This window comes from Miniopterus natalensis, chromosome 1, assembly GCF_054644295.1.
Source record: "Miniopterus natalensis isolate mMinNat1 chromosome 1, mMinNat1.hap1, whole genome shotgun sequence".
NCBI lineage: Eukaryota > Metazoa > Chordata > Mammalia > Chiroptera > Miniopteridae > Miniopterus > Miniopterus natalensis.
In genome coordinates, this window is record NC_142081.1 from 6,300,003 (window position 1) to 6,313,911 (window position 13,909).

Genomic DNA, 13,909 nt, shown 5'->3' on the forward strand with positions numbered 1-13,909 from the left:
TCTTGGGGGAACTGCTGAGGTTATGGATATTATGAAAAGCAGGAAATTCTATTCTGAATGTGCTGCCTTTTAACACCTGTTACCTGTGCTCCTTAGGCAGGAGAGCACTGGACTATTCCCAAAGTTTTCTCCCTAGGAATCAAACAGATCCCAACTGAGCGGCCCCTAGAAAAGCATCACATCTGATACTAGTCTAAGTAACTTAGGACAGTTTTGCTCAGACTGTCCCTGGGTTGGAATAAATCAGCGATTCTTTTCGAGGGCAGGGAGTGCTGCCTCACCAAGGAGACTGTGTTCCCAGCCACCACCCCCACGCCACCTCCCACAAGAGCGCAGCAGAGTCAGAGGACACAGTTAAGGCTGATCATGCCTAGTGCTGTGCTCTGCCAGGGAAGAGCAATGGCACCAGGGTGAGGGCCAGCACAGCAGCTCACCATCAATCAATGAACCCCCAAACAACAGAGATCAATACTTCCTTTCTGAAACATACACAACATTGTTTGAATCTGGGACCAAATGTCTATCACACACGTCTAATAAATACTGTCTAAAGGTTTTCTGACTACAGATTTATTTAGTCACTTAACTGGAAGATCAGCAGTTTAAAAATTAGTGGGGTTTTTTTTTTCCTTCCATTTTTCCAAGTTCTAGTTTCTATTCAACTGCCATACACTAAATCAGCAATTTTCAATCGGTGCGCCGCACGAATTTTTAACACATGCAAAACCTGACTGTTTAGTTGGGCACTGGCCTCTTTTCCCTTAGATTGTCAGATAAAAAAATGACAGCAGCCAGCATAACAACAGCCGTCTGGTGTGAATGAATCAAAATCAGACCTATTTTGGGGGGGTCAGATCAGCAAAAAATGTCTTTTCTGGTGTGTCACAGAACCTTAGTAATTAGGTTATACATGCCATGAGATGACAAAGGTGGAAAATCGCTGCACCAAATTAAAGCAAATTTCAAACGTATATGAATAATCTTTTTTTTCTGCCACTCAAATGCATAGCCTATAACTATGGCTGGTTTAAACTTGTGAGTTTTTTCTTCAATTTCTGTGATACAGCCTTCTTTCAAAAGTATCTCATGGTAGATTTTTAGGTTTCTATTTCAAGAATTTCAAAATTAACTTGGCAGAGATAATTGAGAGTGTTGTGATCTTCTGAGTTTGGCAAAATGGGATCACGAGATCAAGGTCAATAATCAACACATCTCCTTTCAATAAATTGTGAATCTGCAGTCACACACTAGGGACACTGAAGTTCGCAACAATTACAGCCTGTTCAAGTAGTATTGTATCATTAACGTCCTAATTTGACATTTCACTCTTAAATACCATTGCTGCTCATCCCCTCCGATCTAGACTTAAAGTTCAATGCCATCACCACCTGGAATTTACTATATAATCAGTATTATGCAATTTAAACACTTTGCTGCATCTATCAGTTCAATATTTTCCTTATAATCAATTCTGATTGCTGCAGAAAAAAATCTATTTCTCTTCTCATCTCTTTAAAATATATACTCATTTTCATAATACACTAATACTGGTAAAAGTTCCAATTCACAAAATTACTATGTGTAAAAGTTAATATTTGAAAAATAAAATAGACAAGTTTGGGGGTACTTTCCTACAATTTTAATGATGCAGAATATAGAAAACAAGTGGAAAATTTCTATGTAGGGAGCCCTTAAAAATATCTCTTTCTTGACTAGAGCGTAGATATTCAAGAGGTAAATATAAAACATGCTTTCATCAAAGAATCCTCAAGAATGGTCCAAATCCAAGGTACTTCAAAAATAAAACTAAAAACACCAGCAAGGCAACTGTTGTGTACTGACCATTCAATACTAGCCATAAATATCATGGCACCACTGACTAATTCTTAGTCCAATTCTGAAATATTGGCACGGTTTTGAAATACCGGAATACACATGGTTTTCTAAGGCTTGTCATTTTGTGGGGGAAAGAAATTACTTGCAGCAAATAACCAAATTTCCTCAATTGGTAAAAACTATGCCTTGCATAAAGATAAAAGGATTAGAGGACTCTGTTCTTCCTGAACACCCCCCCATCCCCTCCCCTTTCTTTGAGGAAACCTACATAATACACATTTGAAAGCTTTCCGAATGTGTTCCCACACAATAGACCCCCGACTAGTCGAAATGAGTTGAGGTGTATCAAGAAAATTATACACGTTTTTAAAGTGGTCTAAATAGATATTAAAGGAAAGCTGCTCCCATTTTGCCAGGCACAGCATTCTGAAAGATCACACAGTGAGAAAAATCTCTCACCATATTGTGAACCATAAATTGTGTTTGAAAATAAAATTGTTAATGAAGAAACTGACATTTCTAAAGCTGCTGTTAGAGGTAAGCATTCTTCAAACACGTTTATGACACAACCTGAGAGCTCTAAAGCAGAATTCAGTGAACTGGATTACTTTTTTTTTTTTTTTTAATTCGAACATAATAATGTGCCTTCTTCAAGTTATTTTAAACTGATGAATACAAATATATACGTTTTCCTGACCCCTTGGCTTTTTTGTGGGTTCTTGTTTTTTTGTGGGGCTATTTTACCATCTCTGGTGGTATTTCTCCCATTTTTAAATATTTAAATAGTAAAATGCCTTCACTACCCTTATATTTTAGGGAAAACGTGAATTACAATGAGAAGACAGCCAGCACTACTTAAGGAGAGCAATTCTGAGTTTACGTGAAAGGGAGAATCCGATGATTCATAATCTTTTTCATCTCCAAAGATACCTGGATTGCTCCCCTTAAATTGGCAATGGGATCTACTCTCTTCTTTTGTCATTATTAAATAAAACAAAAATACTAATACATTTTCTCACAGTAAAACTACCAGTATAAGGACCTTCAATTAAAATTTTAGGTATACAAACATTTTTGTAATTACAGTCAAATTTAAAATCATTTATGTATCAAAACAAATACCTCCGATGCCCAGTAAGCAGAGCTCAGGTAACAATGAGGTAGTTAAGAGAGGCGGAGATTTCCTCCGGGCACTTCTGAGAATCCCCTTTGGTCTAAATGGGTGTCAACCTTACTAAAGAATGCAGAACCTCTGCTAACCTAACTCGGCCAGTTTCAGAATTTAGGGAGTTTTTTAAAGTAAGCTTATTGCTCTACTTTATAAATGCTGCTTAATCTTGCTCCCACTCACTGTCGTAGCTGCTGTTGCTAGCCTCTGGCTGAGACATGCTTCGCTGCACTGCTCCTCCGGACTCCTCACTTCCTAACAACAAAATGAACAAGACAGGGGCGGAGGGAAAACAGTGGGGAATGGAGGACTGCAGCAGAAGAGACAGGGAGGCTTCAGAACCTGGGGCTCCAGAGTGAGCTATACATTCACTCTTCAGATACCCCAGTGTTCTCTTGGGTAAATTCAGATCATCTTAAGGATGTTCTATCCATAATATATAACGAAGAAAATGCTGATGAAAGGGGAGGAGACAGTTCTCCTTGAAAGTGAAATCTTTGCCTTCCACAGCATGCACTGGGGCCATGTCAGAAGGGGGGCACAATACACCACTGACCTGTCTCAATCAGGAGCTCATGCTTTAATGAAATTTTACCTAAAATAAGCCTTTTCCATTAGAAATCTAGGACCAACAAAATAATAAACAAAGGGCAGACAGGAGAGATGGTACTATAGCCAGCGTTGAATCTCTCTTCCTAGAGTCTAGTCAATCATGTCTTACGGACCTGCGACACACTGTTCCCTTTTCTGGGGCACCCACAGGTCTGCCTACACCAGAGAGGGGGCCCACCAACCCAGTCTGGCCTGTGCGCCACCGCCCTAGCTCAGGTTAGTGCTGGAACCACTCCCCACGGAAGTAATGGCAGCACCAGCCTAGGAGCCATCTAGTGACTGCATACCTTGCTTTTTGCTTCAAGAGCTTTGGAAAATGACGGTTCAAGGCTTTAACTCCTTGCGTCTGAACTAGTTGAGAGAAAAGAAGGGCTGGCCTTCTGTGGGGAACCACCAGGAAGTGTGGGCAAGCGGAGCCAGGTGGCTGAGGGAAGTGCATGAACCGAGGACCCGACCTCGACCCCCGCACCCTCCCCAGTCAGGTGTGTGGGAATGGAAAGACCTGCCTGAGAGTCAGGAGTTCTGGTCTCTACATCTAACCCTTTCTCAACGACTCTTTCTTTTTTTAATCCTCACCTGAGGACATGTTTATTGATTTTTTAGAGAGAGAAAGAGAAACATCGATGTTCAGTTGCCTCCCATATGCGCCCACACTGGGGATTGGGGATCTAAGCCCCAACCTAGGAATGTGCTCTGACCAGGAATCGAACCCACAACCTTTTGGTGTACGGGACGATGCTCTGACTGAGTCACCCGGCCAGGGGGCAACGCTATTTCTTTGTCTTAAATGCTCAGTGTCTTGGGCTCCATATCCGCAAAATGAGAGAAGCTCCTGGTCCCCACTTCATGATTACTGTGAACAGTAAATTACACAATGTGTGTACAAGACACTGTGATACACATTATACAAACAGAAGATCTTCTACAATATTTTACCATAAAATCTAAATGTGATGACCCACACAGTTAAACCCTTGTTTAGTGAAAGGAAAGGAAATCTGTGTTTAGACATGGAGAAAGGTAACAGTTCAGACTGTTCGACTTACGCGTCTGCATGGCTTCTTCCGGCTGGGCATCTGAGCATTCCATTTCTTCAACACTCGCCTCTGTGCTTTTCTCAGCTGCTTTCTTTCGCTTATTACATATAAAAATTTAAAAAGAGAAAGATGTGGTCTGATGATCAAGTAAGTAAATATATAACCTCACTGTATATTAGTATGTATACGAATTTATATAGTGGAAGCCTGAGGCTTCGGACAGCGCAGAATCCTATATAATAGTGTATTACATTTTTTCCTATACTTACATGCCTTTCCCTTAAAGGCAATATCTGACAGCTTCTCTCTGGCATATCCGAATTGCCAGCATCCCTACCCTTGTGCTTTGGGGTCATTATTAAAATAAGGGTGAGCTGAACACGAACACTGTGAAACTGCGGCAGTTGATCTGACAACCTAGACGGCTACTGAGTGACTACGGGTGGTGGAAATGCTGGACAATGGGCTGATCCACGTGTCAGGCAAGGTGGCAAGAGATCTCATGCTACTCAGAGCGGTGCGCAATTTAAAACTTAAGAATTGTTTATTTCTGAAATTTCCTATTTAATATTTTCAGACCATGGCTGACTGCAGGTAACTGAAACCAAGGAAAGAGAAATGCAGATGGGGGGCTGCTGCATGCAACTTCAGTGTAGTGGGTGCCAGTGCCCAAGGGAAGGGTGGAAGACAATGGGATTAGAGAACCTTCAACTATTCAGTTAGTCTAAATGGTGGGCCCAATTGCTGTACTCACTTCTAACTTTCATGCCTCACATATTCATCATTGATAGCCTCATTTTAACCATCAGGACTGATTATACAGAAACTCTCTTAACGCCAAGTGTTTTATAAACCTGATATCACCACTCTCTGAGGCCACTGATACTTCTCTCATTTTTACAATGTGCATCTGAGGGGGTGAGGGGAGGTTTCTTTTGGAATATTTTTATTAAAAGTTCAAGAGGACCATAAACCTTACTGTAAAGGGAGTATCTTAAAATTACAAAGCTCTCCTAAAATCTCAGAAACCCGCTGGGTTTTCCACCATTTTTCTGTTTTCTACTTATTTTTCCAGACGAGCATGGCTTCGGAGCTAAGAGTTACATGGTGCCACCGCCCATTCTTCCCCTTGTTCGTTCACTTCCCTTTTATTATTTCCCTCACTACACCATTTTCTAACTAGTTCATTCCTGTGCAAAGTTTTTAAACCACTTAACATCTCTATATGTAAGTGTAACTATAGAAGGACCTTAGGAATAATTTAAAACTTTGCATTTTGCATAACTTTATCCCATGCAGTCTCAAATTTAAATGTGTTAAAATGCAAATTCTAACTCAAAGCTTCTCTGGGTTACCTAAAATAAGTGTGTACCATTCAGGAAATCATCTGATATTTCCCAAATCTCACAGATTCACCAGGCATCAGAATGTCCTCATTTGTAGTTTCTAACAATTAACATAAGTTAAAGCTCATCTGAGAACTTTCCTTGCTCGGGGCCATTCTGCGTGTGGCTATGAGTGTAATACCTGCTGACAGCACACTGCTCCTCTTCCTGATGGCGGCCGTGGTTCTGTTCCAAAGAGAACTGCACAGGAAGCCCAACTTGACTCAGACCACATTACCATAAAACTCCAAATGGTCAGAACTGTTGTTATCTATGTATCACAACTGATCCCACTGTTTCAACAGATTCCTAAGGCAGCTGCGAAAGACGAGGGTGCAGATCCCCCATGTCCCCAAAGAACAGGCCTCACTAGCACAAGCATGATGGCTCGCTAACACTCAGGGGGCTTCAATAAAGGCACTCGAGGAGCAGACTCGCATGCAGAGGTGCTCCTCCTCAGAAGAGCTTGAGTGGCCGTGCCCTCCTCTGATGAGGAGGGGCCGAGCCTTATATCCTTTCTTCCCCAAAGTGCTGCCTCGTGATTACCATCTAGGCCCTGCTGGGCTGAACAGATTGGCTCGATAATTACATACAACAACTGCAGTGGGCAGGTAACCCTCAGCTGGCACGGGCAGCTCCCCTGTGAGAGCGTCCATATGCAAGCGGCACTGATGGAGCGCATTAGGTGCCTCTTTCCCGCCGGTGCGCAGGCCTGATTAACGCCAGCCAAGACTCCAAGGTTAGCATGTCAGCAGATTTGTGATGCATTAGGCAGGAATAAACACAGACACTTTTGTTCGTCCGGGCCAAAATTAAGGAGGAATATTTCAGTACTATATTGCTTTCCGGACAGGAGAAAATGCTTTTTCCAGTTTCAGGAGGGCAGATTTCTAAATGCTCATTATAAAGGGAGCCATCCAATACATTCTACCCAAGAACCTAGTGCATTCATCTTGTTTTCAAGCTTATTTAATAAAAAGGAGCTTTCTTCATCTCCATGCAGGTAAATGACACAGGAACAAAAATCAGACAGGATTCAACCAACAAAAGAAACACCTGCGTTTTTAGCAGTATGCATCGGGTTAAGCACTGAATTTCAGCTGGGTGTCTCCTGCCCAACTTTCCCAGCAATGTATGTTGTTTGAGAAAACAACGAAAAAACAAAACCCTTCAAGTTTAATAGTATCTAAGTACAAATTGTCAATTACAAAAACAGCCACAGGGATATAAAGTACAGCACAGGGAACACAGTCAATCATACCACAGTGACTACATATGGTGTCAGGCTTACTGGGGTGAAGACTGTGTAGGGTATATAAATGTCTAACCACTATGCTTCACACCTGAAACTGATAGAATATTGTATGTCAACTGCAATAAAAACATAATTTTTTTAAAGGAAGAAAATTCTGATCCATGCTACAACATGGATGAACCTTAAGGGAATTACCTCAACGAAATAAGCCAAACAGTGTATGATCCCACTTACATGAGGGGCCAAGAGCAGCCACACTGAGAACAGAAAGGAGAGCGGGTGTTGCCAGGCCTGGGGGAGGACGCAGTGTTTAATGGGGGCAGCTTCTGTTTCGCAAGACGAAAGGCATCCTGGGATGGGTGGTGGTGACGGGTGCACGACAGTGTGAATGTACTTAATGCCACTGAACTGTACACTTAAAAAATGGTTAAAATGGTAAATTTTATGTTATGTGTATTTTACCACAATAAAATATTTTTTTAAAATGACATCTAAGTATGTTATTCATCTGATAAGGCAACGAGTAAAATTCCAAACAACCTGCGGCCAGCTTCTGTCTCCTGATTCTCTCCAAATGCTTCGAATGTTATCTGTCAACCTCTCAGGCTCTGCTGTCCCTGAGTACCCATGGGGATGGTTCCAGGACCCCCAAGTGGACACCCAGGTCAGAGGATGCTCCAGTCCGTATGTAAAATGGCGTGGTACTTGCATATAACCTGTATTTGCACAGGGGCTGCGAGGCTGTGCCCACCATCTCTGCATTCATGTGGATTCCATGTAGTGCTCAGCACATGGCAAATTCAACTTTCTGGGATTCCCTCCCCCCTCCCCCGAGTACTTTCAATCCAAAGTTGGTTAGGTCCGTATATACAAAACGTGCAGATACAAAGAGCTGACTGCATTTTGGTTCTCTGAGCAGAAAACAGCTTCACAAAGTGACTGTGTGTGATCTCTGACTGTGTCTGTGCCAGACCAGGTTTCAAAGGCACCTTTACTGGCATTTACAAATGAAACCAAAATACTGATGACATGCAAGAATAACTTAAAAACTTAACACAGAGTTTTCTTTTAATTCAGCACAGCTATCTTCAAAAAATTCGGTTTCTTTCAAAGGGCATTAGCGCACATGCTACACATTGTATTTTTGAAGTGTTCAGATATGCTAGGCTAAAATTTAGTTAATGAGCAGTTTCTCACTTCCAGGTTAAAAAAAGGAAGACAAGTTAGCTAGATGCGTCTAGACTGATAATCTACTAATAGTCTAAACACTGACTGGAGACCAGTAATAGACTTTAAGTTGTTTTAATGGGAAAGAGAATAAAAACCTTTAGAGGCAAAAAAACAAAGGCCAATTCTTTGCTTCCCAAGTAAAACTTCAAAGGATCACATCTAGATGCTTTCAAAAGTGTCTGAGAAAAGCCAGCCAGTCATGGAAGCAGCAAAGGACATGTGTACTCAGGCACCGTTGCTGGGTTTCCCCCTTACTATAAAAGTCATAAATGCTCATTATAAAAACTCATAATAGCCTAAAATTGTTACATGTTTGATATTGCACATGTGTCAAAGAACAAAGAAATATAAATATAAATATATGTCTAAACTAATCAGTTAACCTTATTTCATTTATCTGATTGAAGTCACTATGCAAAGTATATACTTCATAAATTACTATTACATTCCTTAATAGTAACCAAAAATAGGATATTTGTTACTCAACAGTAACTAAAAAAAAAATAGGACGTATCTTCTGTGAAGATAAACCAAACACAGGTGTTACACCACAATATTTACAAAACCAGTGGATTTTAGTCAAAATTCACAATATAGACAGAAAAAACTGAGGCTAGAGACAGAAGAAAGCTAAGAGGATTTGCTCAGTGTTTCTCCGCTGGTGGTGGAAGACTAGAACTCAGAGCTCTCTGTCCTTATTACAGCTTCCTTCGCAGAGCTACCTGGCCTCCCTGTGTGACTTTCACACAAAGCCGCAGTTTCCAGTTGTGCTTCCGCTTTGGTGTATCCCTCCCTGAAGAGCTACAGCCCATGTCTGTGTACTTGGCATGGCCCATTTCCACACTGCTCTCTGTTTCTCTCCTGCTAGAGATGCTCCCGAGGGCAAGGACATGGTCTTCTTCACTTGTTGACCCCTCACTGAGCATCTCCTTGCACAGTAACCCTGCCCTCCATCTGAACAGAGTGGAGCCCCCACCACCTGTTTACTAAACATCTACCATGTGCCTGCCACTGTTACAACAGGCTTCATTCTCAAGCTGAGAAACAGGCACTGAAAGAAAGATTAAGGAAAAAGGGTGACTTTAGCTTTTATAAAAACATTAAAGACATACAAGTTAAATGTCTAAAACTGCATTTATGTAAGAAATCACTTTAGAGTCCCCTTACTTCTTAAGTAAGTATTCAGTGTGATCCCTTACATGCAATTTCCTCCTATGAAGCATCAAGCTGTACATAAATGTAACACACGCGTGACTTCACAGCCTACCCTTGATTTTGTTCTGTTGCTCTTACTGTTGTCTTATTTACATCTCTCTCCTGTCAACACTTTTAGTTATCTACTCTGGAGACGGGAAGAGGGAGTAAAACTCAAGTAATCTTTCCAACTATTAACAGGTCTGGGGAAAGGGTTCAGCAAAAGAAAGTGCTTAAATACAGGGCTAGCAAAGTTTGGAATATCTGTTCTGCCCTAGTGCAAGCTCTCTCACTCTTACACACCAGGAAAAAGGAAAAACAGACTGCCTGACAGTGCTGCACCAAAGTCACTGCTAATTCATGAGCGTGCTCAAAAATACTGATGCATTTCTAAGCTCTGTCAGAATAAATAAATGGGGGGGAAACGTCATCTAGTTGGCAATCAGAATTGCTTGCTTGCTCCATGGGCAATACATCTTTTAGCAAAAGCACTGTTTTCAAAAAGTAGATATAATGTGTCTACTTGCTTATTAGGAGCAAATATGTTTGTGTCAGAAGTTGGGCCTGCTGAGGATAGAAAAGAGCTGCTTCAGAGCACTAATGTCACTCGTTTTCCTAGAAAACCACTCAGTTAATGAGCAGTGCGCTGAATAACAAGCTGAAACCAGAGTATTATGTGCATGAGAACTTAACTCATGAGGTTCTCATTTAATAATGGAAATCACAACCTGGAAAGACCTCCCAATAGCATTTCTAAAACCAGTACATCCAACTTCCAACTTGTTGGTGACAATGGCCTTTCATGACTCTAATATCATTCATATCACAGGAACCATGAAACTTCCAACATGACCAAACCTATAGGCACATACCAACTGAATGAAGTTCCCACAGATTCAGTAAACTAAGGCCTTAGAAGACTAGCATGTCACCGTGCTCTATTCTAAGGTGGAATTACTATGACACCTCTTCATTCACATTTTCCTCTGAGGGCATCATGACCTGCACCCTTAATGTTAAAAACTTTCAGCAGTTAAGGTGTTTCAAGGGCAATTTATGAAGAGAGGGTGTCTAGTTGTGCTTCAGTTGTCTTTCATATTTTATGCCTCAAATTACAAGAAGATTTTTAGTGCCTTGAGCACTGAGGAAAAAAAAACACTACTATATAAATGCATAATAAATTAATGGTTGCATGGCCCTGGACAAGTCACCTAACCTCTTCTGAATTTTAGTTTCATCATGTGTAAGCAGATGTCTCTCACATCAATGCTGTAAAGTATACATAAAGTAACTTAAAGTACTTACAGAATATAGAGTACTACATAAATGTTCAATGATAACCTAAATTGGTAGATATTGTCAAAATAAAGCATAAGGCTCAGAAGCTGTAACACTGCAAACTACAAAGGCCAATATTTATATAAATATTTCAATGAAAACCAAACTCTGTGTGTTCTGGTAAGGAGTTAAGTGATTACAAGCCATACATGAACACGTTTCTTACAAAATATATCAGGCTTACAGTTTTATTAAAAACAGGCTACCTGACCTCCTCCCAATAAGGCCATGTCCACAAAATACCTAATTCCTAAACTCACAGGTGGAAAATGGTGGGCACAAATTCTCCGGCACTCAAAGTCCTCTGCTTATGTCAACTACCTACAATCCTTTAGTGTATCAATCAACAGCTTCTGGGAAAATAGGTAACTTCAAACTCATTAATTTGATTTTTATATCTTTAACATGAGTGAGTTACAGAGCTGCATTTTGGAGTCTTTATTTCACAGTAATTACCATCTTTCTTTTTCTTTGTTGAAAAACCAACTTCTACCAATTCCCAGTCATCTCCTATTCAAAACACTCACCAAGCAAACGGTAGGCCAGTCTTCATTCATACCTATCTAATATACCCTATTTCATTAACTGAACTTTTACATTTTTGAGATCTTAGCTCAAAAGTTCATGTGTATTTTCTTGACATAAACCAGAAAGACTTGAGAACACTTAGTCAGTGAAACAACATTAACAATGATAACGCATTAACGTTTATTGATCACGTTATGTATCTGGCGTTGTTCTAAGCACTTTACATATTTCATTTAATCCACACAACAATATTATGAGCAAGATAGATAACACTGTATTTCCACAAAAGAAAGCTTTTAAAAATTCATCCCTTATTTTTTAAAAATGTACCAACTTAATCCAAATTTATACCTTTGAAATATAGTTTGGCCCTGGCCAGTGTGGTTCAGTGGTAGAGCGTCAGCCTGTGCACTGAAGGGTAGCGGGTTTGATTCCCGGCTAAGGGCACAAACCTGTGTTGCAGGTCTGTTCCCTGGCCATGGTTGGGGCAAATGCAGTGGCCAACCAATCGATGTGTCTCTCTCACATCCATGTTTCTCACATCGAGGTTTATCTTTCTCTCTCCTCCCCCCCACTCTCTCTAAAAATCAATGGAAAAAATATCCTCAGGTAAGGATTAACAACGACAACAAAAGAATTAGATTAAAAAATGATATATACATATGTGTATATGCATATGTGTGTGTGTGTGTATCTGTGTGTGCATGCATATATGTGTGTATATATGCGCAGGTATGCATAGTGCGTGTAGCGCACATGTGTATATGTATGTGTGCATGTATGTATGTGTGTGGATATATGTGTATGCTTGTGTGTGTGTGTATATAGTTTTTCTCTATTATTCTATCATGCTGAAAAAGCTAAATAGATTTTCACTAAATTTAGAGGGTATATTTGGAGCAATCTAACTTAAGCTACAGGCCACATGATATAAATTAAATACTGCATGAGGTACAGGCACCTCAAAGCACAGGAAGCCATTCCCCAGAGCAGCCGCAGGCCGCTGCCTTGAGAAGGAAGGAGCTACTCCTGCTCAATGCGCTGCGCCACATTCCAGTCTGAGAGGCAGCAGGGACCCGCTTACAAACGGCTAGTGATTTTTCAGAGGACCTCTAGAAAAGCCAACTAGCATAAGGTAACTTTAAAAAACAAAAACTTTGTTTATGGAAAGAAGGGTGTATGCATTCCACTCATAAGGAGCAACAATATATACAGTGTGGAAGTGAACAAATAAAACATAAATTGCAGGGCCATCCTCCAGTCTAGACCTACTCAATGACTCTACAGGGACGACACTCCAGAGTCTAATGAACAGTCCCCTTTTGGTTGGCCTGGGCAGCAACTTCATCAAAACCCTACAGGAAAATAGCTACTGAAGGTATTAACTTGCTGAGTTCCTTCCAGTAAATTAAGCTGTTCTTACCCCAGATGGGACAGGAAGGAATTCTTTAAGGATGGAGCAACATGTTATTGATCTCTGTAGCCCCAGAGACCCAGCCTGGACCAGGCACATAAATCAGACCTTACACATAATTCTTGAATGTTGATTTGAGTATACGCTAAATCCAGTAACTGCTGGAACTACACTGCCAGATTCTAATGAAAGCGTTTAGTTCTAATCAACAATGAAAATCTTTGGCTGTGCTTTTTAAGGGCAGATTGGGGCAGATTGATCATCAGACTCTTTTCTTCTTCAGCTTTCTGTCATCCCAAAATTCTGTGCTTTAAATAAAACCCTTAGGCTACTGAGACCAAAAACTCTTCCAAGTGAGTAAATTCATCTTTCACTCCAGTTTCCAAATATACTGTATCATAATCAAGCCTGGCTATAAAAAACGGATAGAACCTTTGCTTCATTCCATTGCTGATCAATTCTTATAGGTTTTACCACAATGGTTATGTGTTAGGAACATAACGAGAAACATATATTGAACTGATTACACCTGCCCCTTTCCAAGAGAGATTCCAGTCTGATAAATACAAAGAACATATACATTTTTCTTATCTTTTCCCTAAACTTACTGTGGTAGTCATTTCACAATATATTTAAGTCAAGCATAGGCTGTACACCTTAAACTTATACAGTGCTGAATGTCAACTGTATCTCAATAAAACTAGAAAGACAAAAAATAAGGCATTAGCAAAGATTTTTATAAATGTAAATGCTGTCACACAAAATCAGCTGAGCTGGAGGAAGCAGTGTGTAATGGAAAGAGAGTCAAACACTTCAGTTCCAAAGCTTAGTTTAGCATAAATCGCAGGATCTCTAAGGCCCTTTGTAATTCTAAAAATGGATTTTCAAGAAATGAATAGGATCAAAAACGAA

General features: G+C 40.4%; 1 protein-coding gene across 1 annotated transcript in view; it reads right to left on the reverse strand.

Annotated features, from left to right (window-relative positions):
* Positions 1–13,909, reverse strand: part of VRK1 (VRK serine/threonine kinase 1) — a 69,566-nt gene that overhangs the window by 1,011 nt on the left and 54,646 nt on the right. Inside the window, exon 12 of the mRNA XM_016201020.2 lies at positions 4,663–4,750. Coding sequence (XP_016056506.1) covers positions 4,663–4,750 — 88 coding nt within the window. The remainder of the gene's footprint in view (positions 1–4,662; positions 4,751–13,909) is intronic.